This window comes from Drosophila santomea, chromosome 3L (assembly GCF_016746245.2).
Source record: "Drosophila santomea strain STO CAGO 1482 chromosome 3L, Prin_Dsan_1.1, whole genome shotgun sequence".
Taxonomy (NCBI): Eukaryota; Metazoa; Arthropoda; class Insecta; order Diptera; family Drosophilidae; genus Drosophila; species Drosophila santomea.
In genome coordinates this window covers 19,140,120-19,163,864 of record NC_053018.2, presented here as the reverse complement: position 1 = coordinate 19,163,864, position 23,745 = coordinate 19,140,120, and the positions used below count along the sequence as shown (strand labels likewise).

At 45.3% G+C, this 23,745-nt stretch overlaps 6 protein-coding genes across 10 annotated transcripts; 2 read left to right on the top strand and 4 right to left on the bottom strand.

Moving 5' to 3' along the window:
• Position 1: 1 nt before the first annotated feature.
• LOC120449699 (zinc finger protein 782) lies at positions 2 to 2,321 on the bottom strand. The gene is made up of 2 exons (XM_044006110.1): positions 2,182 to 2,321; positions 2 to 1,713 (listed from the first exon to the last, which is right to left on the bottom strand). Exon 2 carries the CDS (start codon positions 1,701 to 1,703, stop codon positions 534 to 536), a length of 1,170 nt encoding a protein of 389 aa, XP_043862045.1. The 5' UTR covers positions 1,704 to 1,713; positions 2,182 to 2,321; the 3' UTR covers positions 2 to 533.
• A 5,772-nt stretch (positions 2,322 to 8,093) lies between these two features.
• Positions 8,094 to 10,445, bottom strand: LOC120448306. The gene is made up of 2 exons (XM_039630250.2): positions 10,206 to 10,445; positions 8,094 to 8,882 (listed from the first exon to the last, which is right to left on the bottom strand). Exons 1-2 carry the CDS (start codon positions 10,333 to 10,335, stop codon positions 8,152 to 8,154), a joined length of 861 nt encoding a protein of 286 aa, XP_039486184.1. The 5' UTR covers positions 10,336 to 10,445; the 3' UTR covers positions 8,094 to 8,151.
• A 197-nt stretch (positions 10,446 to 10,642) lies between these two features.
• On the top strand, positions 10,643 to 11,522 carry LOC120448307 (protein PBDC1). The gene is made up of 3 exons (XM_039630251.1): positions 10,643 to 10,798; positions 10,852 to 10,959; positions 11,024 to 11,522. Exons 1-3 carry the CDS (start codon positions 10,787 to 10,789, stop codon positions 11,384 to 11,386), a joined length of 483 nt encoding a protein of 160 aa, XP_039486185.1. The 5' UTR covers positions 10,643 to 10,786; the 3' UTR covers positions 11,387 to 11,522.
• Positions 11,523 to 11,722: 200 nt separating this feature from the next.
• LOC120448305 (nuclear hormone receptor HR78) lies at positions 11,723 to 15,102 on the bottom strand. 4 transcript variants are annotated; one of them, XM_039630246.2, is made up of 5 exons: positions 14,904 to 15,102; positions 14,484 to 14,611; positions 14,085 to 14,405; positions 13,250 to 13,519; positions 11,723 to 13,130 (listed from the first exon to the last, which is right to left on the bottom strand). In XM_039630246.2, the coding sequence occupies exons 2-5, from the start codon at positions 14,521 to 14,523 to the stop codon at positions 11,956 to 11,958; spliced, it is 1,806 nt and encodes a 601-aa protein (XP_039486180.1). In that variant the 5' UTR covers positions 14,524 to 14,611; positions 14,904 to 15,102; the 3' UTR covers positions 11,723 to 11,955. The 4 variants fall into 4 exon arrangements, with proteins under 4 accessions (XP_039486180.1, XP_039486183.1, XP_039486182.1 ...); XM_039630249.2 differs by having other exon boundaries at positions 14,091 to 14,405; XM_039630248.2 differs by having other exon boundaries at positions 14,484 to 14,586.
• Positions 15,103 to 15,613: 511 nt separating this feature from the next.
• On the bottom strand, positions 15,614 to 23,697 carry LOC120447958 (Golgi apparatus protein 1). 2 transcript variants are annotated; one of them, XM_039629647.2, is made up of 6 exons: positions 22,510 to 23,697; positions 20,923 to 22,132; positions 20,472 to 20,869; positions 19,943 to 20,311; positions 16,393 to 16,762; positions 15,614 to 16,197 (listed from the first exon to the last, which is right to left on the bottom strand). In XM_039629647.2, exons 1-6 carry the CDS (start codon positions 23,227 to 23,229, stop codon positions 15,920 to 15,922), a joined length of 3,345 nt encoding a protein of 1,114 aa, XP_039485581.1. In that variant the 5' UTR covers positions 23,230 to 23,697; the 3' UTR covers positions 15,614 to 15,919. The 2 variants fall into 2 exon arrangements, with proteins under 2 accessions (XP_039485581.1, XP_039485582.1); XM_039629648.2 differs by having other exon boundaries at positions 20,484 to 20,869; positions 22,510 to 23,694.
• Positions 17,338 to 19,870, top strand: LOC120447959 (juvenile hormone esterase). Its single transcript, XM_039629649.2, has 5 exons — positions 17,338 to 17,653; positions 18,055 to 18,198; positions 18,363 to 19,014; positions 19,071 to 19,261; positions 19,316 to 19,870. Exons 1-5 carry the CDS (start codon positions 17,396 to 17,398, stop codon positions 19,748 to 19,750), a joined length of 1,680 nt encoding a protein of 559 aa, XP_039485583.1. The 5' UTR covers positions 17,338 to 17,395; the 3' UTR covers positions 19,751 to 19,870.
• Positions 23,698 to 23,745: the final 48 nt, after the last annotated feature.

The window sequence follows — 23,745 nt, the reverse complement described above, 5'->3', positions numbered from 1 at the left end:
TATAATTAATGTATAGCATGTGTAAGCTTTGGCTTGCCCAAACAATCTTCTTTTCTTGTTTCTATTTATCAATTGCCTCCGATTGTGTCCAATTTTCATCGATAGGCGAACATCAAATCCTAATAGTTGCGATACTCTTCGATTGCAGGATCGGATTACCACAGCAGATATACGTGTGTTCGTGTAAGTGTCGTGTACTTCGCAGGATTCATTTACATTACATGCACAAACTAAAAAGAACAATTTCCTTCCTAAACCAAAACCGAAATTAAATTTGGTTAAGAAATAAATTCTAAATTCAGTTATTTTCCGTGTGTGCTGAAATATGGCGATCCAGATGGTGCTCAAGTCGAAAGCCTGCGCGCATTCGAAAATTGCCCGTCCTTTCCAGTGTTGGTTAACAAGTGTTGTTTTAAGGTACAAATCGACAAAGTGTTCGGGACACTTATACGACCCTTTCGTCTGTGTACGACAGCATGTGTTTTGAGCAGTGGAAACACTTTAATGGGCATGCTCCTATTTGAGGTCGGAGGTTAAGGTGCTTGTGTGTTCATATGTGTCGACTTCGAACTTGGAGATGTGCAAAAGCCAGAGCAATGGGCACTCTTGAAGTCTTTTCTTTCAGTGTGGGTTTTCAAGTGAGCGGAAAGAGCCAAATTGTCAATGAACATTTTTGAACACACAGCACACTTAGATGGCTTTGTGACGACTAGCTGCTGTGTCCGAAGAAGTGTTTTGCGGCCATACGTTTTGTGGGCTTGATATCTTTCATTGTGGGTTAGCATGTGTCGCTTACGATGTGCATCAAGCACAAAGTCCCTTGGGCAATGGAAACACTTAAAGGGGCGTTCTGGGTGATCTCGCATGTGGATCTTAAGTTCATGTTCGTCTGGAAAGGCCTTCGAGCACTGGGAACACTGGAACTTACTGTTATCGATGAGCGTGGCAAACAGTCGCTTAGGAATGGTAGAATTTATAATGCCCTTTTGGCAGTCTGAGCCCTTTAACGATTCTTCTCTTTCGTGTATCTGCATGTGTACCTTGAGATTGTGACCAATGGAAAATGCCTTTGGGCAACGGGAACACTTGAAGGGTCGTTCTCCAGTGTGAGTAAGCATGTGCCTCTGCCGAACACATTTGTAGGCAAAGGACTTGGGGCAGAGGGAGCACTTGAAGGGACGTTCTCCTGTGTGTGAACGAAAGTGTGTCTTTAGACCGCCTTTCGTTCGAAAAGACTTCGGACAGTGGGAACAGCTAAAACCGTCTGCCTCCTTCGCCTTGGCATTGCTTTTAATAATATCAGGTTCATTACCGGAATCGTCGTCGTCAGCTTCGATATTATTGTCCTTCGAATCTACACATTCTTCAGTCCTCTTTTCTTCCCGGTATTCCTCTCCAGCTGATTCCACTTCTTCGGAAAAACAGGATCCCTTATTTTCGCTTTCCTCCTCGCGTACATCCTTAAAGAAGCAATAGAACTGATGACTTCTCTCGTACGATTCTATGATGTCGAATGCGTTCTTCCCATCCTCCAGGCAGGACTTGCATATGGTGTTGGGTAGCTGATCGTCCTTCTCAACTTGAAAGCCAGTGCACTTAGATATCAGATTCGCAATGGATAAGCCAGGTTCATGAGACGCATCGAAAACATTGACCATATCATCGTAACTAACTAGGCAAACGCGGCATACTGACGATTCCATCGATCTGAATCTGAAATTACACGAACTGGGCGTTAAACATCCGTAAGATATTCATTAAAGCTAAACTACAAGAATATTTAAGCGCGAATGTTAATATTTAAGCGCTTTCAGCAGACTGAGGCACCAGAATTTGGCAAACCTTTTCTATTTGATAAACTTGCCTTATTTTCGATCTTGTTCACTGAGGGTGTGTACTTTAAATATTGGCAGCAATAAGCAATCTGTGAGAAGTGGCTTTGACAAAAGCTGTGCTCCATCTGATGTGAATAGGTAAGACGTAGGCCTTATAAACATGCCAATACGTCGTTGGGCGGTGCAAATGGGCAACACAGTACATGTTACAAAGGTATCTGGAGCAGGTATCCTCAAAATAGGGCTTTCCAACAGCTGCGCGGATAACTCCCAAATAATCTTAAGATTTAATGCCGTTCCATGCAGGTCAGGTAGAACTAACTATAGTTAAAGAAAAAAACCTTACCTTGGCCGGTCTATTAGTTCTAAAACATTATTGCTAATTGTTCATGCCGAACAACTGAGTCAGGTATCCCGGTATCCAGGTATAACACAAACAAATTTAAAAGCAACCATTGGCGCTAATATTAACATATTTATTAGACGTCAAGGTAGCAACTCTAGGGTCATACTCGGCATATTCCAATAAGGAACCGTTCTCACTGGCACTACTTTTTTTTAGTTTTAGTTTCCAATAGAAAGTGCCAATGTGTGGTTTTTTCTTTAATACTTTTTTGAACTCCGTTCTTGATTTTATTCCGATTCGCATATATCGTCTCAATAATTGGGCAAACATCCACGCTTACCCAGCGTCCCACATCGACAATCATAGTCCAGCGTAATCCAGCGCCCTCATATCTGTTTTTTCCTCAATCGATAACAACGTTTATTCCGATTATTGTGTATTCCGCGCTTAATCCAGCGACCCCAAGTTCTTTATAAAAGTATAACATAATTTGTTATGATTACCACTTTTTTCACGCGTAATCCGGCGCCCCTTACCTTTGTCTAAATCGATTAATTCCGATTATTCATTTTTTATTTTTTTTCGCTCAATACAGCGGTCCCGGTGTTTTTGTTCCGATTGTCACATTTTTCACGCGTTGTCCTGCGCCCCCACATCCTGTCTAAATTGATGCGATAATTTGGTTCTTAAATTACTTTTTGTGCACTTTATCGAGTGACCCTGTATAACTCCAAATTTACAACTCCAGTTACGACTCCAGTTATTTTTTTCCAAATACGGAATATTTCGATCGATCCAACGCTTATCCAGCGTCCCAATATATAAGTTTTTTCGATCTTGGTTGCACGCTTTATCCAGCATCCCAATATATGTATAAGTTGTTTCGATCTTGGTTGCACGTCCCAAATATATAAGTTAACTCGATCGTTCAATTGGTTGCACGCTTTATCCAGCGTCCCAAATATATAAGTTGTTTCGATTTTTCAAGTGGTTGCACGCTTTATCCAGCGTCCCCGTATTTGTCCAAGTGGACAGAGCTTAATATGCCAATTGGCCACGGTGAGGAGGTAAGAACCCGTTTGACTGTCTCTAAAACGTCTCAACGAGTTTAAGCCAAGAGCGAGTCATCTGTACCCTTCAAAAGCCCAAAATCCCACCCGAAGCAAAAGCCCATCGACAACTCCACTAAAATCCACGAGCACGTCGCCCCAAGTTACAAGAGCAAACGCAAAAATGGCGCAAGCTGAGGCAGACAGGGCCTTGATGAAATTCATGACCATAACCGATAGAGTAGGTCAGTTCGAGACCAGAGTCAACACCCCAGCAGACACAAGTCCGTCAATCCACACAAGTAGGGTGCGACTCGAGCAGATCAGAGCCCTTTGGGACAAGGTGGAGAAGGAATACGAGGCGTGCTCCGAAGTTCTGTCCGGTCTGAGATCCACAGACACAACAACAGTCATGCAGTCCAAGTATGACTACTGTTATGCCGTTTACGAGCGGTGCGCAGCAAGCCTCAACGAGATCATTGAAGAAGATTCACGCTCGCAACAGTCCGCTCAGGCCTCCATTCCGGCACCTCCTCAGGGAGGGTGTCGCTTACCCCCATTTGAGTGCGACAGTTTCAGTGGGGACTATGTTCACTGGCCCACGTTTCGGGACCTTTTCTCAGCCATCTACATACACAACCCTCGGCTTTCAGAAGTTGTCCATCTCAATGCTAAAACTAGTGGTGAGGCTAATCACCCTTAACCAATGATGGGTTCGAATCAGCATGGAGAAACTTGCAGAATCGTTTTGAAAACAAGAGGCTGCTGGTCAACAGTCAGCTTAAGATTTTGTTTAATTTACCTTCTGTTGCCCTTGAATGCGGCAAATCCTTGAAACAGGTAGAGAGCACAATTCAAGGTTGTTTAACAGCTTTGAATATAGCACAAATCGACACCTCTAACTGGGATTTCCTGCTCGTTTTTCTGTGCTCTGCCAAGTTGCCGAAGCCAACGCTGTCTCTATGGGAATAATCCCTTATGAGTAAGACACATATTTCCTTCTGGGCTGAATTCCAGGCTTTCTTACAAGATCTTCATCGAAAGCTCGAGGCGATTAAAGATTTTAAGCCAAACGCTCAATCCAAAGCACTGCGGATTGACAATAGCTCGCGGGCGATCCAGACCTTTGAGAATAAAGTGACGGTAACTCCACAATCCTGTAAACTTTGTTCGCAAGAGAACCATCCTATGACCGTTCTTCTTACGAATGCCAGTCGGAGAGCGGGAGAAATATATAAAACAGCAGAAGTTGTGTTTAAACTGTTTTGCCAGAACGCATCTTCTTAGGGATTGCACTAGCACGCATAATTGCAATACTTGCAGAGGACGCCACAACACTCCGAAATGGCACTCCACCAGATCAGTCAGCGGTCAATCCTGACCACCAGCCCCCCGTATCCACATTTAACCACCAGCAAGATATACAGTCCACTCCATCAACGAATGAACCGAATGTGCAAACGTTTCTGGCTGTAAACACTCGAAGGGTCCTCCTGAGTACAGCTTTTATAGAGATTTGCCATTTAGGCATCTGATACTCAGCACGGACACTTATTGACTCGGGTTCTGGGGCAACCTTTATTTCAGAACGCTTGTTCAACTTGATTAAGTTGCCTTATGATTCCATCCATGCTCAAGTTTCAGGGCTCAACCTCACTGTTGCGGTTCAGCCCCGTAAGCGCTGTCAACTCAGCATAGGTTCTCCCGTCAAGCCCCACACCCAAATTAAAACTTCTGCATATGTACTACCACAACTGGCCGGGAATCTCCCATCCTGTACTTTACATGAAGACTCTTTGAAGCATCTGCCGCCTTTCCAACTAGCAGACCCAAATTTCTACCGGTGTTCGCAGATCGACGTTCTGATTGGTGCCGATATCCTGCCATCGATCATTCTCAGCGGTTCCCATTCCAATATCTGTGGCACGCTTCTTGGCCAGGAGACCTTATTCGGATGGATTCTTTGCGGTCCAATCGCAACGAATCCCACAAGCAGAATATGCTCATTTTCGTCCCGATTAGCTGTCACCGAGTCCAGACTAGACAACATTCTCACAAAATTTTGGGAGGTGGAGGATGTTCCAGTGAAGCTGGTTAGGGAATCTACATCGATTTGCGAGGAAAACTTTGTCCAATCTACCAAAAGGAACGAGGATGGGAGGTTTGTGGTCTCGTTGCCTTTTAAAGAGCCTCACAATATCCATCTTGGGCACTCCAGGTCGATCGCACTGGCTCAGTTCATCTCAGAAACGAGATTCGACTGAATAAAGACGTTCTGTCAAAAAAGCAGTACGACTCAGTCATTCAAGAGTATTTAGATTTAGGTCATATGCACCAAGTCACTCCGAACGACTCTATTAATTTTTATTTGCCCCATCACGTCTTCAAACCAAACAGCACCACAATGAAGTTTCGCGTTGTGTTTAATGCTTCCAATCCTTCATCAAATAAATGACATGCGGGGCCCGTACTGAAGTCCGATCTGACTATCCAGATTCTAAAATGGCATTTCTTCAAGTATTTTTTCAATGCTGACATCCCAAAGATGTACAGGCAAATTCGGGTAAATTCTGCCCATACGCGCTTTCAGAGAATCCTCTTTCGCAATAAGGACGGAGAGCTCTGTGACTATGAACTCGATACAGTCACCTTCGGCGTAACCTGTGCGCCTTTCCTAGCCATCCGCGTACTACAACAGTTGGCTCAGAATATCCGAGGCCAATATCCTTTGGTAAGTGACATCATTTCGAACTTCATGTACGTCATGTCCTCGCAGGCACTCACACTAAGCAGTCGGCAGTTTTAGCCATCGAGGAGCTTCGGCTGGCTCTTGAGAGTGCTGGTTTTCCATTACGGAAGTGGACTTCGAACGAGAGAAAACTCTCCAAAGCGGTTCCAAAGGAGCACTTGATTAGAGCAGACTTTCTTGAGCTTGAAGAGGCTAGTACGGCGAAAACTCTTGGGATCCGTTGGCAAGCTACATCTGATAGTTTATTTTTTATTCCAATGGAGATCCACCTCCAAACTGCTTACACAAAACGAGAGGATGGCTATCACCTTTCGTAGTCCGAGCCAAGATTTTCATGCAGAAAATTTGGCTACGGGAGCTGAGCTGGGATCAGCCACTCCCCATGGATCTCGCGACCCAGTGGCGGTCCCACGGACCTTGTCGCCCTTAGCCCTGAGCATTTTCTAATCGGTGGACCATTACTTGCGGTAGCAGAACCTGATATTAAAGAAGGTCCCAGCTCCATTATTAATCGGTGGCGTTGGTTGAAAGCTCTGAATCAGCAGTTCTGCCTGCGTTGGAAGGAGGAGTACCTAAAGGAACTCCACAAAAGAAACAAATGGAAGTTCCCAACGCGAGATCTCCAGGCGGGAGACATAGTCGTGATCAAAGAGGAGAACTTGCCATCCAACGAGTGGCTTGGGCGTATCCAATTGATCTGTCCTGGCGTGGACGGCAAGATCAGAGTGGCAGACGCTCTCAAAGCACGGAGGGTCCTCCGAAGACCAGTGGCATAAATGATTCGCTTCCCAATGGACAGCCCTAATGAGTCGAATGACTCCTCCATACTTTAGTTATTTCAAAAACTGCTAATGACTAGTCCTAAGTTTCTGTCATCCTACGTCGTCCATGTGTCATGATCATCCGCATCCATAACATCTAATTTTTTCATTATTTACCCATTTCCTATATAGCCGCATATGCAATGGCCCCAGCGATCCGCCCCGTTGTCCGTTGTTCATCGTTTCACGATGTATACCGATGTCGAGTCTGCAGGGGTGTTCACCCACTGAAGAGCTGCCAGCGCTTCCTACAACTGCCGACTGTGAAGCGGCTCCGGGCAGCCATGCTCTTCGAGGCCCTGACGGAAGCCTAACCACGAGCAGCGCCTCTGCCTCAACGGCGTCAGGAGGCGGTTTCAACCGGGTCACGACGCCCAGCCTCGCCGATGGATGTTTTCCCACCCCGCAGCTCATTGTCAACCCCGACGCGCGCGCCTAGCCTGGTGCGGACAAGTGTCAGCATCCTTCCGACCGCTGCCGTGCTTATTGGGTCCGATCAGAAAGGATTCGATGTGCGAGTCTTGGTGGATCCGTGCTGCCCCGTGAGTCGCATCCACGTCTCGCTGGTGAAGGCCCTCAATTGGGCCATTACGGGAGTTGGCAACGAACGGCTGTGCACCACTGAAATTCGCTCGAAATCATCCCGGATGAGCAAACAACTGCTGATGCTAGTGGACGAGCAAATGCAGAGCCGGACGCCGGCACAGCCCCTGGATCCGAAGGTGCAGGACATGTTCCACAACGTGACTCTAGCGGGTGACCGGTGGTTCCACCCGTCGCTTGTCTCGGCTGCACTTGGAGCAGACGTGTACGCCGACCTGATGCTGCCGGGTATCCTCGCGAGCCAGGACGGCCTGCCCATTCCAAACTGGGATGGATCCTTTCGGGACGCTGCTATCTCTCCTAAATTGCAAATATTCCTCTTGCAAGGGGTGGAGAATGTTCATACCGAACAACTGAATCAGGTATCCCGCCAGCAGAGAATCGCTGTTGGCGGAATGTACCATTGACCCGTTTCCAAAGTGGGGCACCAAGCCGCCATGAACCAAAACCACTATGAAAATAAACCCCGAAGCAGAAAGAGGTTCGACCCATCACAAACTCCATTCAAACTTAATTCTGGGAATATTTGAAACCGCAGCTTTCCGGCCCCCGACGTTATCACTTATATTTAAAACCAAATGTTTGAACCGCCAGCTACGCTTGGACGAGGCCCAAAGACCAATGCCACCAACCACCAAATGATCGTTCGGTCCAACATAACCACTATAGCTACAGAGAACCAAAAAAGGGTTTTTAAGTGCTAGTAACATTGTTTATTGCGAGTATAATGGATGATTTTGGCGACTCCTCAGATGAGGATGTTGTTGCACCGCAGACCGGCTATCATGGGTAGCTTCTTGGGTCCGGAGATGTACATTCCCGCCACCTGGAGGAACTCGCTCTGTCTGCGACCGAACATAGATGCCTTTTGGCAGAGCTCGACGTTCACGTGGTTCTCAGTCAGGTAGACTTGTCCGTTGATGTGGATGTGGCTGTTGCTGATGTAGATGTTTTGGGTGGAGGGGAATTTGACTTTGTCGGCGTGCAATGAACCGGAGACTGTATCAGTCATGGAATCCGTTCGCCTCCACACCACCATTGATTCCTCGGAGGATTCGGCCATTGGCGTCTGCTTTCCGGATCTGACACTCCCATAGCTACTGGAGCTGCTGCTGATCTCCAACTCGTGCAGAAGTTCGCGCATTTCAAGGCACTGCAGTTGCAGGATACTGAGTTGCTCCTTCAGATTTTCATTGTGGTCCAGCAGGGGCTCGAAGGGATTCGAATCGTTCTGCTGACATGGCGCCTGCTGCTCGGCAACTGGATCCTGCACTATGGAAGAAGATCCGGGATGCAGAGCCTTGTGGCTTTTCAGAAAGCTTTTGGCCTGCAACTCCGCCAGTTGGAGCAGCTTGGACAGACCGAAGGTCAGGGCGAAGATCACTCCGAAGCTCGTTGCGAATGCGTATGTGCTTCCGGAGCGACTATGCTCTGAGGAACTCTGGCACAGCTGCGGCTCAAACGAAATCCCAGGACGCTCTGGACAAGTACATAAATTAAAATTAATCACATGTTTCGGAAAACAAGAAGTATTTTGAACACCGACAGGCAGACATAGCGAGACCGACTAGGCTAGTGATTATAAAAAAACAAGAGAGAACGCTATAGTCGAGTTCCCCGACTATCTGATACCCGTTACTCAGCTAGTGTAAGTGCGAAGAACAGTTTTTGGCGGTTTGTGGGCGTTAGAGTGGGCGTGGCCAAAAGTTTTTTGGCGAATAGATAGAAATTTACAAGACTAATACAAAAATGAAAAAATATCAAAACATTTTTCTAAAGTGTGGGCGTAGCAGCTTTGGGCGGTTTGTGGGCGTTAGAGTGGGCGTGGCAAAAAGTTTTTTGGCAAATCGATAGAAATTTACAAGACCAATACAAAAATGAAAAAATTTCAAAACATTTTTCTAAAGTGTGGGCGTAGCAGCTTTGGGCGGTTTGTGGGCGTTAGAGTGGGCGTGGCAAAAAGTTTTTTTGCAAATCGATAGAAATTTACAAGACCAATACAAAAATGAAAAAATATCAAAACATTTTTCAAAAATGTGGGCGTGGCAGTTTTGGGCGGTTTGTGGGCGTTAGAGTGGGCGTGGCAAAAAGTTTTTTGGCAAATCGATAGAAATTTACAAGACCAATACAAAAATGAAAAAATTTCAAAACATTTTTCTAAAGTGTGGGCGTAGCAGCTTTGGGCGGTTTGTGGGCGTTAGAGTGGGCGTGGCAAAAAGTTTTTTTGCAAATCGATAGAAATTTACAAGACCAATACAAAAATGAAAAAATATCAAAACATTTTTCAAAAATGTGGGCGTGGCAGTTTTGGGCGGTTTGTGGGCGTTAGAGTGGGCGTGGCAACATGAATCGACAAACTTGCGCTGCGTCTATGTCCCTGGAGTCTGTATACTTAATCTCAACTTTCTAGCTTTTGTAGTTCCTGAGATCTCGACGTTCATACGGACAGACGGACAGACGGACAGACGGACAGACGGACAGACAGACGGACGGACAGACGGACATGGCCAGATCGATTCGGCTACTGATCCTGATCAAGAATATATATACTTTATATGGTCGGAAACGCTTCCTTCTGCCTGTTACATACTTTTCAACGAATCTAGTATACCCTTTTACTCTACGAGTAACGGGTATAATGATGTACGAACATACATACATACATCCACTTAATACCGAATATCTATCACATACCTATGTATAAAGAAAGCTAGTTTTATGGTTGGCTACCAGTAACGGTTATAATAGTAAATCGAATTCGCCATGTTTTCATTTAATTAAAGCAGGAATGACTGTTCTCACCTGTGTACAGTTCGACTCGGAAATCGGAGGAGCCTCGCGTGTGGACCTGGACGACGTGCTGGAAGCAGAGCAGGACCCAGGCCACAAAGGCCAGGGCTACCAGGAACAAGAAACTTATGCTTTCGAACATGATTCCCGAAATTTAGTTGTGTGCTGATAACGTGTGTAGTTATAAAAACAGCTTTCGAGCAAGTCGGGCTTTGTGTGGAAAAAGTTGAAAGTGATTAAGGAATTGTAAAAAAAATCTGGCACTAAAATCAATGCAAATAAAATGGTTAAAGGAAGTCATTTTTTTAACGCCTTTTTTTTAAATTATTGCTATTCTAGTGTAAGAAATACTTTCTCATATACATACATATATATATTTGCAACATTCAAAACCAACATTTGTTAAGTGATTATTAATTTTTTTTTAAATTTATTGCAACAGAATTTGAATCTAATATGGTCTTTGGTATTTGTACGATGTTATTAAATATTCACACCGACTTGCGCCTGGTCACACTGCGCTAAACAAAGCACGAAACGTGATTTTCGTTGTAATAATTATTGAAGTAAATAATCAGCTTTGTTCAAATAAAATGGAGATGATGGTATGTTGCGGCTAAAATAAAAAGAAACCGATCATAATTAATCGACTTAATAGCAAGGAGCTTCGCTGCTGTCGCGGCCAGCGGAAGAATTCGGCAACGACACCCTGGTGGAGGAGATGTGGGCCTCTAAAGCTCTGGAACACGCCGAGGTGCACTTCAATGTGAGTACACGTTCCACGATATAAAGGAATGCTAATTGATACTGGTTTATCGGATTCTCTGCAGCTCATCACCAGCATCCATCCCTCCCAGCTGAAACTCACGCCCTACGACGACCAGATATACGCCACTTTCCGCCAGGATTTTCCCGATCTTCAAGTTGGCCGGCTTACCGATGACATCCTTAAATCCGCCACGGAGAAGCTCAAGTGGCGCCAGTTCGCCGAGAAGTTTAACAAGATGGACGACTACTCCTATGGCACCCTGATGCGCGCCGATGCCAGCAAGGAATTCTCTCCGGACAACTCTATTTTCGTGTTTCGGGTCCAGTTTCTGGCCATCGAAATTGCCCGGAATCGGGAGGGACTGAACGATGAGGTTTACGAGAAGCACAAGCCCGCCAAAAAGGTCCCCGAGGAGGCACAGTAATCCCTCGCCCTAGGTTAGATTAAGTTGTAAAGACAGAATATTTAGATGCACATCGTCTAGCTACTTTAGAAAACAATCAAATTATTTTTATACAAATTATAAAAATATAATGTTCGACTTTAAAATGTGCACTACACGTTGCCATTTACTGCCTTTGTATATATTTTTCTGCCATTCTGTGCTCTTTTCGATCAATCTTGAGAATAACAATGATGAGATCCACATCTTGAATAAAACAATAAACCCAAGTTTAAAATATTAACGAAACATTTTTTGTAATCAACTAAGAAAAATAAAACTTGTATACGTTTTGACGACCTAACATTCAAACTCTGGTTAAAAACATATTCGCTTTTATTGGGAAATCGATTCCATTTAATCTGTGAACAACAATAAACCCAAGGTTTTATGTTAGAATATTGTCTCCTAAAGTACATATTGTATATATTAAATATATTTTAATGGGATTTGCCTAGTTGCTACGTGTATTGCCCGCACTTGGTCCATCTTCAGTCTTGCTTTTGGGCGGTCTAGCTAATCTGCTTGCCCCCTATTCTCCCCATTTCTTCCTATAGTCCACTGGTATTGCTGGTCATCAGTATGAACGGAATAAGAGCATCCATCTGCATCTGTCCGACCAAGTTGGCGAAAAACAGCTCCTCCATGGCCTCTGCGTCCAGACTGCTCAGCGGAAGAAGTCGAGCCACCAGAACATTAAAGCGCTCCTCTCCGCCCCCGATGCCTCCCTGCCTTCTCAAACTCGACAGGGCGTAGAGTTGGACTCTGCGAACGTAGCCTCGCAGCGACCGCTCCTTGCGCTGCTGCAACAGCGTGGGATTGAACAGCAAGATCAGACGCAACAAGCCAAACTCCATATCAGTGACCTCCAGTGACTGGAGCTCCTGGACAAAGTCGTGTAAGGTCCTGGTGAGATTGGCCATCTTGGAGATCTTCAACGGTTCGATCTTATCGATATCCGCTAGCTGGCGAGTGCTTTGAATAAACTGCCCGATAATGGTGGGCACCGAAAGCTGCCCCTGACACTGAGCCAAAGCTATAGCCATCAAAGCTGGCCAAACTCCTCTTAGCAGTTTCACCTGGGTATGGGCTTCCAATTGTTCAAAAACTGGAACCTTTCGAAGGGTATGGATGGTAAGAAAGATTATTCGCGAGCCCGTCTCACACACATAATGGATATTTAAATACGAATGGACCAAAGTCGGGGGTTGCACATGAAAGGCACACTGCACATCGGTAAGAAGTTCCTGTTCAAAAACCGCTTCATTGATTACAAAATCGCTTCCGCCGCTTCGGTTGCCACCGCACTCAAAGTCTATATCCATGTGCTCTAGCTCTGCATCTACGGCATCCTCGGTGCCACTGTCCTCCGCCTCTGAATCGCACTCGGGCTTCACACTCAGATTGCCACTTCGCTCCAATTGGTTTTGGATGGGCTGCAGGATTTGCAACCCCTTGTGGATAACCCGCAAGTCTAGCGAACTCTGTATAAGGCCCATTGTCGACGTGGTCGGCAGAGCGGTGGGTGCTTCCCCGGCATTAAAGTTAAGGTGCTGCGAGTTGTTGTTGCTGGCGCTGTTAGCGAGCAACTGCAGGCACAGCGTGCTGCTGTTGTCCATGGAGTCGTCCTCGTCATCCTCGGGATCTGCCTTGGGAATATCTGGAGAAAAGCTGCCACTTTGTTGATGCTGTTGCTGTTGTTGCTGCTGCTGTTGGGTAGCAAACACTGTAAAGTAAGAAGAGTTTAATTTGTTTGAAAGAAATTAAATGATTGCAGTTATACATGACATATCTGTAAAAGAAACCTATCACACATGCGAGTATGCAAAGCAAAGTTCAACTTACTCAATGTCTGCGTTAGTTCTGCGAAATTCAGCCCCATTGGGAATATATTCTCATTCAAATTAAAGGCCGTTGCTGGCGTGCTATGAACGGGAGGCGTGGCCGCGGACTCGGCCTTCACACTGTGCCCCTTGCCACGCCCCTGCTGATAGCCGGACTTGCCGGATAGGTAGGTGGACGAGCTGCCACCCCCGCCAGAAGTGGATGAGCCACCGGCAGTGGCGATGATACCCTCCTTTCTGTCCACAATCGGTTTCCTTTCGTGCTGCACAGCTGTGAACCAGAGTTAAAGAGAATGGAAGGCAATTAATTAGAGCACGAAGTGAGATGAGGATGCGGTTTGATGATTTTTCAGGCGAGGTGAAGGTGAGTAAGTGGGTGAATTGGTTACTGTGTGTGCAGGCTGGGAATCTTTTGTGCTCCCGCCGCTACAGTTTTAAGATGTGCTAGTTATTGAAGTGGATATTAACGTTACAGAAGCGAACACTGGGATGCAATTAGATTCACATGTTTACTTGGCGTAAAATGCACTTCAATATGAGTGATACATCTAACGGTCGGAAATTGTATAACTTTTTAACTAGACCCTAGCATACATTTTGAGAAACTGAGCTGATATAAAAGACCAATTCGAATAATCAAATCAGTTCTTGATGAAGCAGCTTTGGGAGCCTCAGTTGTTATCGTTTCATTACGTTTCATAACTTGACAAATTTAAAAGCTAAATTACATCCCCTGACTAAAGATTGGAATTCTGCTAAAGCCTGCTGGAGCACGTAGACTCTGACCTGGCCAGAGATTGTTTATAGCTTGAGACGACGACTTAAACGAAAATTACAATCACTTCGCATGCCGCTGGCCAGGCACTTCTGTAGTCGACAGAACTGGCACCGATTCCTGTGGTGCTTGGTGACCTCGCAGTTCATGGCCCCGCGACACTGGTAGCCCAGCTGCTTCCGGATCGAGCGCTTGAAGAATCCCTTGCAGCCCTCACAACTTATGGCTCCATAGTGCCGCCCGGAGGCGCGGTCCCCGCACACCAAGCACAGCTCCACACTCAGTGTGGCGGATGCTCCGGATCCCATTCCCACGCCGCCACCTGGTAGCGGAGTGCCGCCAGAGGCACTGCCTCCTCCGATCAAGGGCATCGCTCGGTTTTCTGTAAGGTCAGAGGGCAATGGCAACAGTCGCGTTAGAACGGGCTCCAAGGTGCAATAGCTCGGGTTACTGGACTCACCTTCGCTTTTGATGAACGTCTCAACCTTAACGCCGTCCATTGTCGCCACAGCAGGCGGCTAAAAAATAGTCGTCAGCTGTACAAATAACTGAAACCAAAACGTCTTCACACATGTAATTTAAATTTTACTTGTAATAGAAAGAAGAGAACAGATAAATGTTAAGTGTGTCTGGAATGAACGAAATACGAGCCGAAAACAGAATCTAAGATATGGCAAAATATAAAAATTATGATTGATTTATTGATCTTTTTAAAATTGAATCACTGCAATTTTTATAATATAAAGCCCCGAAGCGGTTTCCTACAATGATGCTACTATTTTGGACTCAGCTGTAGGTGCTACGTTAGCTATTTTAATAGAACCTGTTTCGGCTGCATCTGTGTGGGTGCTTGTGAGGTGAACAATGTGGTCTTGCTTACATGGCTCTTTGAAAATTCTTATTGGGCGTCTGCTATCACCATTCTTGTGTTTTTAAAACACCAATTTTTGAGGCACTTTGTTAGAGTTATACTACTTCCGATCAGTTTGTTTTTTTCAAGCACTTTGTGCCTATTTTGAACCTCTTCTAACGCAACAAAATCTCCTTGTTCCAATTGACTTGCAAGCAGTGTGACCGCAGTTGGGCGTTGAAAAATACCACCGGTTTAATATACTGGAAATAGTAAGATTATTATCCACATATATCAAAAATATACTGAACCACCTGCAGAGCTACAGGAGCTTGTTTAATTTTTTAACGGTAATGTATAACCATTGCATGAATCATGAAGAAATATTTAGGACATATAAGAATAATAATATAATTACGTATATCAATATTAAGAAAGGCGTGTCTTGTAGCAGTAATAAGGAGAAAATTAACGGAAGCCTTAGGCTATCGACACATACATATGTGAATTTTTATAAGCACAAAGAGAAAAGCTTCCTGCGAAAATTATAATATTAATTGCAGTTTTATACCTTTAATTTATTTTTGGAAAATTGATTAAATAGATAGACCGTGATTGTCAAGTTTTTGCATCTTTTAAGTTTTTAATTAAATTTTGTACTCAAAACATGCAGAAGTTTGCCCATTCTATCGAAAAACACCTGTTGATGCCTTAGTGTGGAAATAGGTAAAACGTCGGGGTTTTTGTTTACAAAAATACAATTTAATATACAAGTGAAATTGTTACAAAAAAGCTATAACACAAAGAACCCTAAAAATGGAACTAGAATATTTTATTGTGTTCTCCTTTTTCGTGTATTTTTTGGTCTTACAAACGACTAAGCCACAAATTGCTTACACAAATATCGAAAGGCAGGCAGGGTGGAGTGAAAGTATACTTATAGGGATCGGAATAGGGTCATGGGTCGACCGAAATGGAAAACAGCAAGCTCTCAAACATACATACACACTCCGCCTACACAGCGGCACTACAGACTAATATTTTAATTATTTATTCTTTAGGCCCATTGCACGTTTGGTGGCCCGTCCAAGGAAGATGCCAGTGAGGAATACCAGGCCCGTGGCGCTCATTAGTATCACAAGGAAGAATTTCCGGGCCGGCGAGGCGACGACCTGTTGCACCAGCTGCTGCACATCCTCGGGTGGCAGCGCCAACGTGTCGTCTGCGTTCCTGAACATCTCGATGCGTCGCTGCAACTTTTCTCGGCAGTCCGCTTCCAACGAGTTTGGCGTATCCTTCACCAGCGTTTTGAGGCAACTAAGTTCTAGAGCATAGAGATAATAAATATTATTGTTAGATTTGAATAAGGGCTTAAATTACAGTACTACTACAATTAAAATATCTAAATAAATAATTTTAAAAACGAATTTATGAGGTAATCTCATTTTTTGTCTACAAATTTTATGCCGCTCATAATAACTACTAACATTATTATTTCTTCAAAAATATTTAAACTTACTGCGTCCATTGCCAGCTGCAACTTTGGAACAGTATCGCAGCAGATCGACCGTACACGCCGTTTCGAGAATAGGATCAACGTGAATGTCTGCCTTGGCTTCGGCGATCAGAGTGGCCACCTCCATCTGGCACTCCCGGTTTATAATCTGCTTCTGCAGGAATGCCGTCTTCAAGCACTCCGCCAGCTGGCCGTGCTCGTCGGAATCCACATTTGCCTTGCACAGTTCCTGGATCTCCAACTTGCAGAATACCTGCAGCAGAGGATTCAACTTGTAGTTCAGAGCCTGCTCCTGCAGGATCTTGGTCATCTCCTGCGCACATGGTTCGTCCAGCGCAGATTGACGGAACTTGTTTTTTAGACATCGAATCACCTACAAGACATTGAACCAATATAAGGTGTTAATTAAAAAAATAATTAAAGTTCAACATCCTCTATTAAATTAATAACTTAAAATCGATGAAACTTATGCTAACAAGTGGTGTGACTTATTGTCTTATAAGTTGTATTAAAAGTACTTCATAATAATAACGCTATAGCAGAGTCCCTCGACTATCAGATACCCGTTATTCAGCTAATGCTGGTGCGAAAAGAAATTAAAAAATAATTTTGGGCTTGACAGTTTTAATGTTTGTGGGCGTGGCAACGTTCTGAAACAAATTTTGCACATAGTATGCTTCACTAGAATTACGGCGTTCATACGGACGGACTCGTTTAATACTTTTCAAATCGTGTATACCCGTTTAATGACGAGTAACGGGTATCAAAATGTTTTGACTTGTTAAATTATACTCAATTGAAAGGTTTATTTTATTGGCAGGGAATGCTATACGGCAGCGGAGATAAGGAAGCACATGTGATAAGAGATTCCAAAAGTAAAAAGAAAACAAATAGATCTCACGTTGTGCCCGTCACTGCCTTTTCATATGAGCCGGCAATTTGTTAGCCACCAGCGACGTTTCATTCTCGATCCAGTCCTCGTTCAAAGTCGAGTCAGTCAGGTCTAATGCGTAGACGCGGCGTATTCGTGATGCTGACGCTGTGCGGGGTTCTAACCGCTGGGCTAACCGCCTTTCTTGTGATATTCCTCACCGGCGGCCAGGGTGCCGATGCATCCGAAACAGCTACGGTGACAGTGGAACTAGCCAATGGTCAGGGGGCCGTTCTTGGGAATCATGCTTACACAGCCTGGACTGATCAGTTATTTATGCAGTTTCGTGGCATCCCCTTTGCCGAACCGCCAAAGGACGAGCTGCGCTTTCGGGTAAACTACTTAATTTGTGTAAAAATGTCAGTGCTCTTTTTGCTGTTTAAGCTACATAAGTTCAAGTGCAGTCAAATCAAAACACTTCTAAAAAGTCAAGTAATAAGTGTTAAAATAAAAACGAACATTGCAACCCATGGGAGGTCGAAGTTTAAATACCCTTACCTAAGGTAAGGAACTATGTACATATACCACATGTGGTGAATCGTATGGTTTTATGACTATTAAGAATATGAATTTAGAAAAATTAAAGCTATGAAATGATACGGTAGAGAGGGTATAGCAGTTTCGAAGAAAGACTATCATTCTAAGAATTTTGTAAATCGAATTATATTCACATTTACTGATAATCTGACGCATGACGAAGTACTAATACTTTCTTTTCTTTATTTCGCGTATAGCCACCTGTGGCGCGCTCTCCATGGACAGACACCTTCAATGCTCTGAACTTTGGACAGCGCTGCCCCGTGATAACAAACCTAGATAGCCAGAAGTCTGATGCGGAACTTGAAGATTGCCTCAATCTGTCGGTATACACTAAAAATGTGAGTCAAAATTAGTCTTACTAATCATGATGATCCAAAATCAGATGCACACAGAGCATTTTGCGCATAAAACTTTAAGATTAGAGCCTTAAACTTTATGCGCTAAATTGGACATAAATGATAATTATATACGAAACAAGTAAAACGAAACATATACATTTCAGATCTCTGCTAGCCAGCCTGTCATGTTTTACATCTATGGCGGCGGCTTCTACAATGGCTCCTCCGAGGATCACCCACCGAACTACCTTCTTGAGAAGGACATTGTCCTAGTTGTACCTCAGTACCGAGTGGGGGCCCTCGGCTGGTTATCGACTTATACGGAAGAGCTGCCCGGCAATGCGCCCATAGCGGATATCCTTATGGCCCTCGATTGGGTGGAAATGCACATAAGTAGCTTTGGCGGTGACCCTCAAAAGGTGACCATTTTTGGCCAGAGTGCCGGCGCTGGAATAGCCAGTTCCTTGCTGCTGAGCCCCAAAACTGGCGCCAACACGTTCAAGAGAGCTATCGTGCAGTCAGGTTCTATTTTTGCCAGCTGGGCAATCAATAAGGATCCGGAGGCACAATCTCAACGTATCTGTGTTCAGCTGGGATGTTTTAGTTGTGAGCAGCACGATCAGCTCGTGAAGTGCTTGCAAAAGGCGAAAGTTATAGACATTCTAAAGGCGACGACATCAGAATCTTTTTCGCCGGTTGTTGGAGACTTACACGGCATCCTACCGCAACATCCCAGTGAACTGGTAAAAAGTTACCGCAGGCAGATTCCTATTCTGACAGGATTTACTCAACACGATGGTTCCTTCGTGCTAGCAAGTAAGAAAAATTAATACTATGGTTTGCCCTTTTTTTTTAATTGAACATTTTTCTAGGCTATTATGATTCGCTCGCTATAAAGGTGTCCAATGTGAGTTCATTGAGTGTCCGTCAGTTTTCCCAGGGTATCAATGATCTGGTTAATGACACATCGGGACTCACGGATAACATATTGAATCGGTTGCTCTTTAACCCTAATATGCTTAACAGTTATAATCACAACGCAGCAGTTCCCTCATACTTCGATGTGAGTTCGACCAAAGCACAGCAAAAACAGATGGTTTAAATTTTTCTTCTACAGCTCACTACAAACATCTTTATGAAGTCCCCAGTGATAACTCTGGCTACCAAAATTTACACCCAACAATTGGACACGCCAGTTTATGTCTACAGTTTCGAGTACGAAGGCAAATACACTCGATTTGGATATGAGTTTGGCAACTCGCACTATCCCTTTAATGGAGGAGTGCATCATTCCAACGACAACATATACCTCTTCGCCACCCATTCCCTGGAGGGACAGGACATTCAGATGTCAGAAAAAATGGTCGATGTCTGGACATCGTTTGCCATCGATGGTGTTCCCCGTAGTCTTAGTCCGCTGAGCAGCGCAAGTGGGCCGTATAACAAACTAAACTTGGAGATAACTAAGGGCGAAGACTTATTGGATACTTTAACTGCCGCAATTGACGATCCTGACAATGGAAGACTACAGCGGGAAGACATGGAGTTTTGATAAGGACCATTCGATATGCAATCCAGGAAGTGTAAATAATTTGTTCAATAACTGTAAAAACAATAATTTTCAATTGTAAATAAAGGGAATACTCTTTAGCTTAGTAAAGAAACCACCAAACCCCTTTTTTTGTCCTCAACTACATTTAGTTTCAGAACTTGTTTCAACAAGACCAGTAGGCATTCCACTCACCTTTCCGTTTAGTTCCTCATTAGGCAAGGCGCTGGCCACAATGTTGGAGCAAAACCTATCAATGTTCTTTCCGCAGGCGCTTTGCAGTGAGGGATTGAATCGGAAATCCGTATTCTGCTCGATCATGCGATTAACCACCACCAGGTGACACCGCTGGTCGAACTGCGTGTCATCCTTATACGTCTTGAGGCAGTCCAATAGTTTTGACGAATCAGTGCTAGGGCAGAACTTGTAGATCATTTCTTTGCACGTGGTGAGCAGCGTATAGTCAGTGCCGCTGTCGCCCAACTCTGATTTCTTTACCATGAAGATCGCATGATGACACGGCTTTCCTAAACTATGGGTCTTCCTTATAAGGCACTCCAGAGCCTGCAATAGTAGTAATCAAAGAAGCCATTAAGTGATTGGTTAAACTTTGTTTGGGATGCGAGTGTCAAATGCCTGTAGCAAAAGCCATAATGCGTACAGTCATCCTATTTAAATGTTTGTTTATGCGTATTAGCGGTTAAGGATGAGTTAGACAACTTGCTTTTTCATTCACCTGACCGGGCTCCTTTTCCTCCTCGCAAAATTGCTCAAGTTCACGCTTACAGGCGTTACCCAGCTTGGGGTCCAGTTGAATGCTCTCGCGCTGCTGGTAGAGTTGGGCCTTGACCTGATGGCGGCACTCTTTGGGGATCTGGTGACGCTGCGCCTTGATTGTGTCGTTGCGCATAACCTCACTGAGGCAAGCCACCACTTCGTTTTTGGTGGCACTCGAAGAGCAGAAGCGCTGGACAAACGGACGGCACGCGTCCTTGAACTTTGTAGTGAAGTGGAAGCTCTTAAGCGAGATGATCTGGAAGTGCTCAATGGCAGCCCGACAGCGCAGATCCTTGCGCAGATCTGCGTCGTTTTTGTGCGCTATAAGGCAGTCCATCATGTCACCTGGAAATCGATTACATACTTGAGTACATGAATTTGAGTATCTATTTTATTACCATTGTCCTTTCCGCTATTAAGGATCGCCGAGCAGTGCTGCTGCATGGCCTCGCCGCAGACGTTCATTATGACGGGGTTGAGCTCGACGTGAGCTGCCTCCTCCTCCGTATACTTCACCACCACTGTCTTGCAATCCGGCTGCAGTTGGTCCATGTTCTTTTGCAGGCACTCCATTTCACTTCCCTTCTCAGTGCAGTCCGCGCAAAACGCAGAAAGATCGTTCAGGCAGTAATCCTCTACCTCGGGGATCAAGTCCATGGATATTGCGCGTTGTCTCATCACTCGTTTGACTTCTTTAAAACAGTCCTTCCCCAAAGTCTGGTGCTTGTCCTCGCTGAAGGCCATACGATGTAGGCAGGGCAGGATCATGGGTCCCCTTTCTGGATCCATTTGTATATTCTGCGCATCATCCCATTGTCTCTTAGCACGGCAGTACTTTACTGCGTCATCACGGCAGTGTTTGTACAACTGGGGATCCAACTTGAAATCTCTAGCCACGAAATACTCAATAATAAGAAGTGCCTGCTCGCAATCGGGCAGCATAACTGGGGTGCCAATGTGTTCCATCAGACAGCCCATGACTCGTGCGTCTCCTCCCTGCACATTCTTGCAGGCCACATCCACCACTGGTTTGCACGCGCGTCTAAGCACCGGATCGACTCGCCAGTCCTCGCCAGCATCGCTGGCCTTAATCAGAGTCTCCAATCCACGCTGACATTGGGCCGTTACCCGTCTTTGCTGACGTCTAGCCTTGACGTGCTCCAGCAGGCAGTGGATGATCTCGCCACCTGTACTTGTCATGCCATTCACCAACTGCGCCTTGTGCTCGTCCGGACAGAACTTGGGTATGTCATCAGCACAGTCGTTGAGCAGCTCCGGGGACAGCTGGTAATCGGTCATTAGCATGCGCCGGTGATCTGTTAGCTCAGTGAGACAAGCGGGCGCCAGTTTGGTCCCGTTCTTGGACACCGACTCCAGGCAGAGCAGGATCTGAGCCAACCGCACGTGCTTATCTTCGGAGACGCCGCGTCGGCAGTGGTACAATTTGATGTCGTCCTTACAGGCCTTAGCCAGACCGTGAGATACGCGGTAGTCGCGTCCCATTTGCTGGTCCCTCAAAGTTATTTGGGCGGAACACTGGGGCGACATCGAGGGGTGGTTCTTGTGCCGCACTAGGCACTTGAAACCGGCAGCAGTGCCGGACTTTTCCTGAAGCAATAGATATAAATTTTCATTTAATTTTCATTCTTTATGATGTAAAGACGGCTTTTAAACCAAACGTCTAACTAATATTAAATAAATAATAGAATAAAACTAATAATAATTTATTAAAATATTACGAAATCACATTGTTTTCATTTTTGTTTTGTCATAGAAAATATATTGATATAGCGTAATTTAAATAATTTTGTACCTCATTCATGCTAATCTTATCTGCAGTACTTTATAGTGAGACAAATAAAAAGTAAAAAGGTTGATAGACTTTCAACTAATGACCCTCGTGTGTCTTTAATTTCTCTCTCAAAGCATATTTAATTTAAAAGACTAGCTCAAAAGCACATGGTTGCCTTTTGAATCCCACTCACCTGCGAGCACAGGGCTGAGAAATCCTCTTGGCAGACACGAAAGAGCTCCAGCATACCGCGCTGTAGCTCAATGGAATTGATGGCTGCTTGGCAAACTGGCTCTATGCCGGTCTTGGTGGCACTCTCCTGCAGGCATTGTACCGTGCCCAGCTGCGACAGCACGGATGGCAGGTGGTCAATATTCAACCGGCCGCACTTGTTCTCCTCCACGAGCGGTCCGCAGGCGGTGTAAAACTCATCCACGGCGCTGTAGTCCTGCCCCAAAGACTCGTAGGCCCTTCGAAGGTGCTTATGGCAGGCGTTGTTTTGGGGTAACTTTAATCGCTGCTGCTCCAGGCAGCTCCACAGGTGCACTGCGTTCAGGCAGCTCTCAAGCTTGGAACGCTCGGCGGGACAATAGGCTGGCAGGAAAGTGCTCTCCAACCAGGCGGGCAACTGCAACTGGCGCTGCTGCAGCCACAGAGCGTTCTGGCAGCTCTCCGGGAGTTCCTCCAACTGGCTGGAGCTAAAGGTTAGGGCGCACTCCAGCATAGACAGGTTGTCGGTGGACTTTTGGTGCGTGCAGAGCTTCTTGAGATTCTGGCACTCGGCAAAGTCAATAATGCTGTGCATGTCTTTCGCGTTATCCACGTCGATGGCGGCTCGCCGGCTACGTTGAAGGGAGTCCCCGGCCGTGGAGGCCGTGGCCATCAGGAAAACGGAAAACAGGACGAGCAGCATGTTCGCTGGGTGACTCTTCTGTCTGTCTGGACGACCAATCTTTTGGACAGCGGTCTCAGTGACCGATCATCGAAACCACCTTTACCGGCGAATTGCTTGCGTAAGCTAATGGAGCTGCTATTTGTGCAGTCGTCACAGTGATTCGATGCGCTGCTTTTGGCCAGAAAACATATGTATATTCCGTCGGGTCTCGACGTGCAGATCCGAGCAACAACAACAAGTGAGTGGAATATGGAGGGCCGGTTCGCAAGTCAGCTGCTCTCACGTCCTGGTCATCGCTTGTATCTCTCTTCCGGCTGCTTAATATGTGGTCAGAGTACTGGCACAGCCTGGAGTGAGGCTACTGCGGCATCTAAAGTGCTAGCTTCGTTTCTTTTTGCAATAAATTCACCGACGACAGCGACAAAAGGCGATAGAAGATGGCTAGAACTATCGGCTGCACCGAGGTTTTTCGATAGCTGAAGCTTAGGCTAGAGATGGATTCAAAAAAAAACAGGGTCGTCGAAAAGAGGGGTC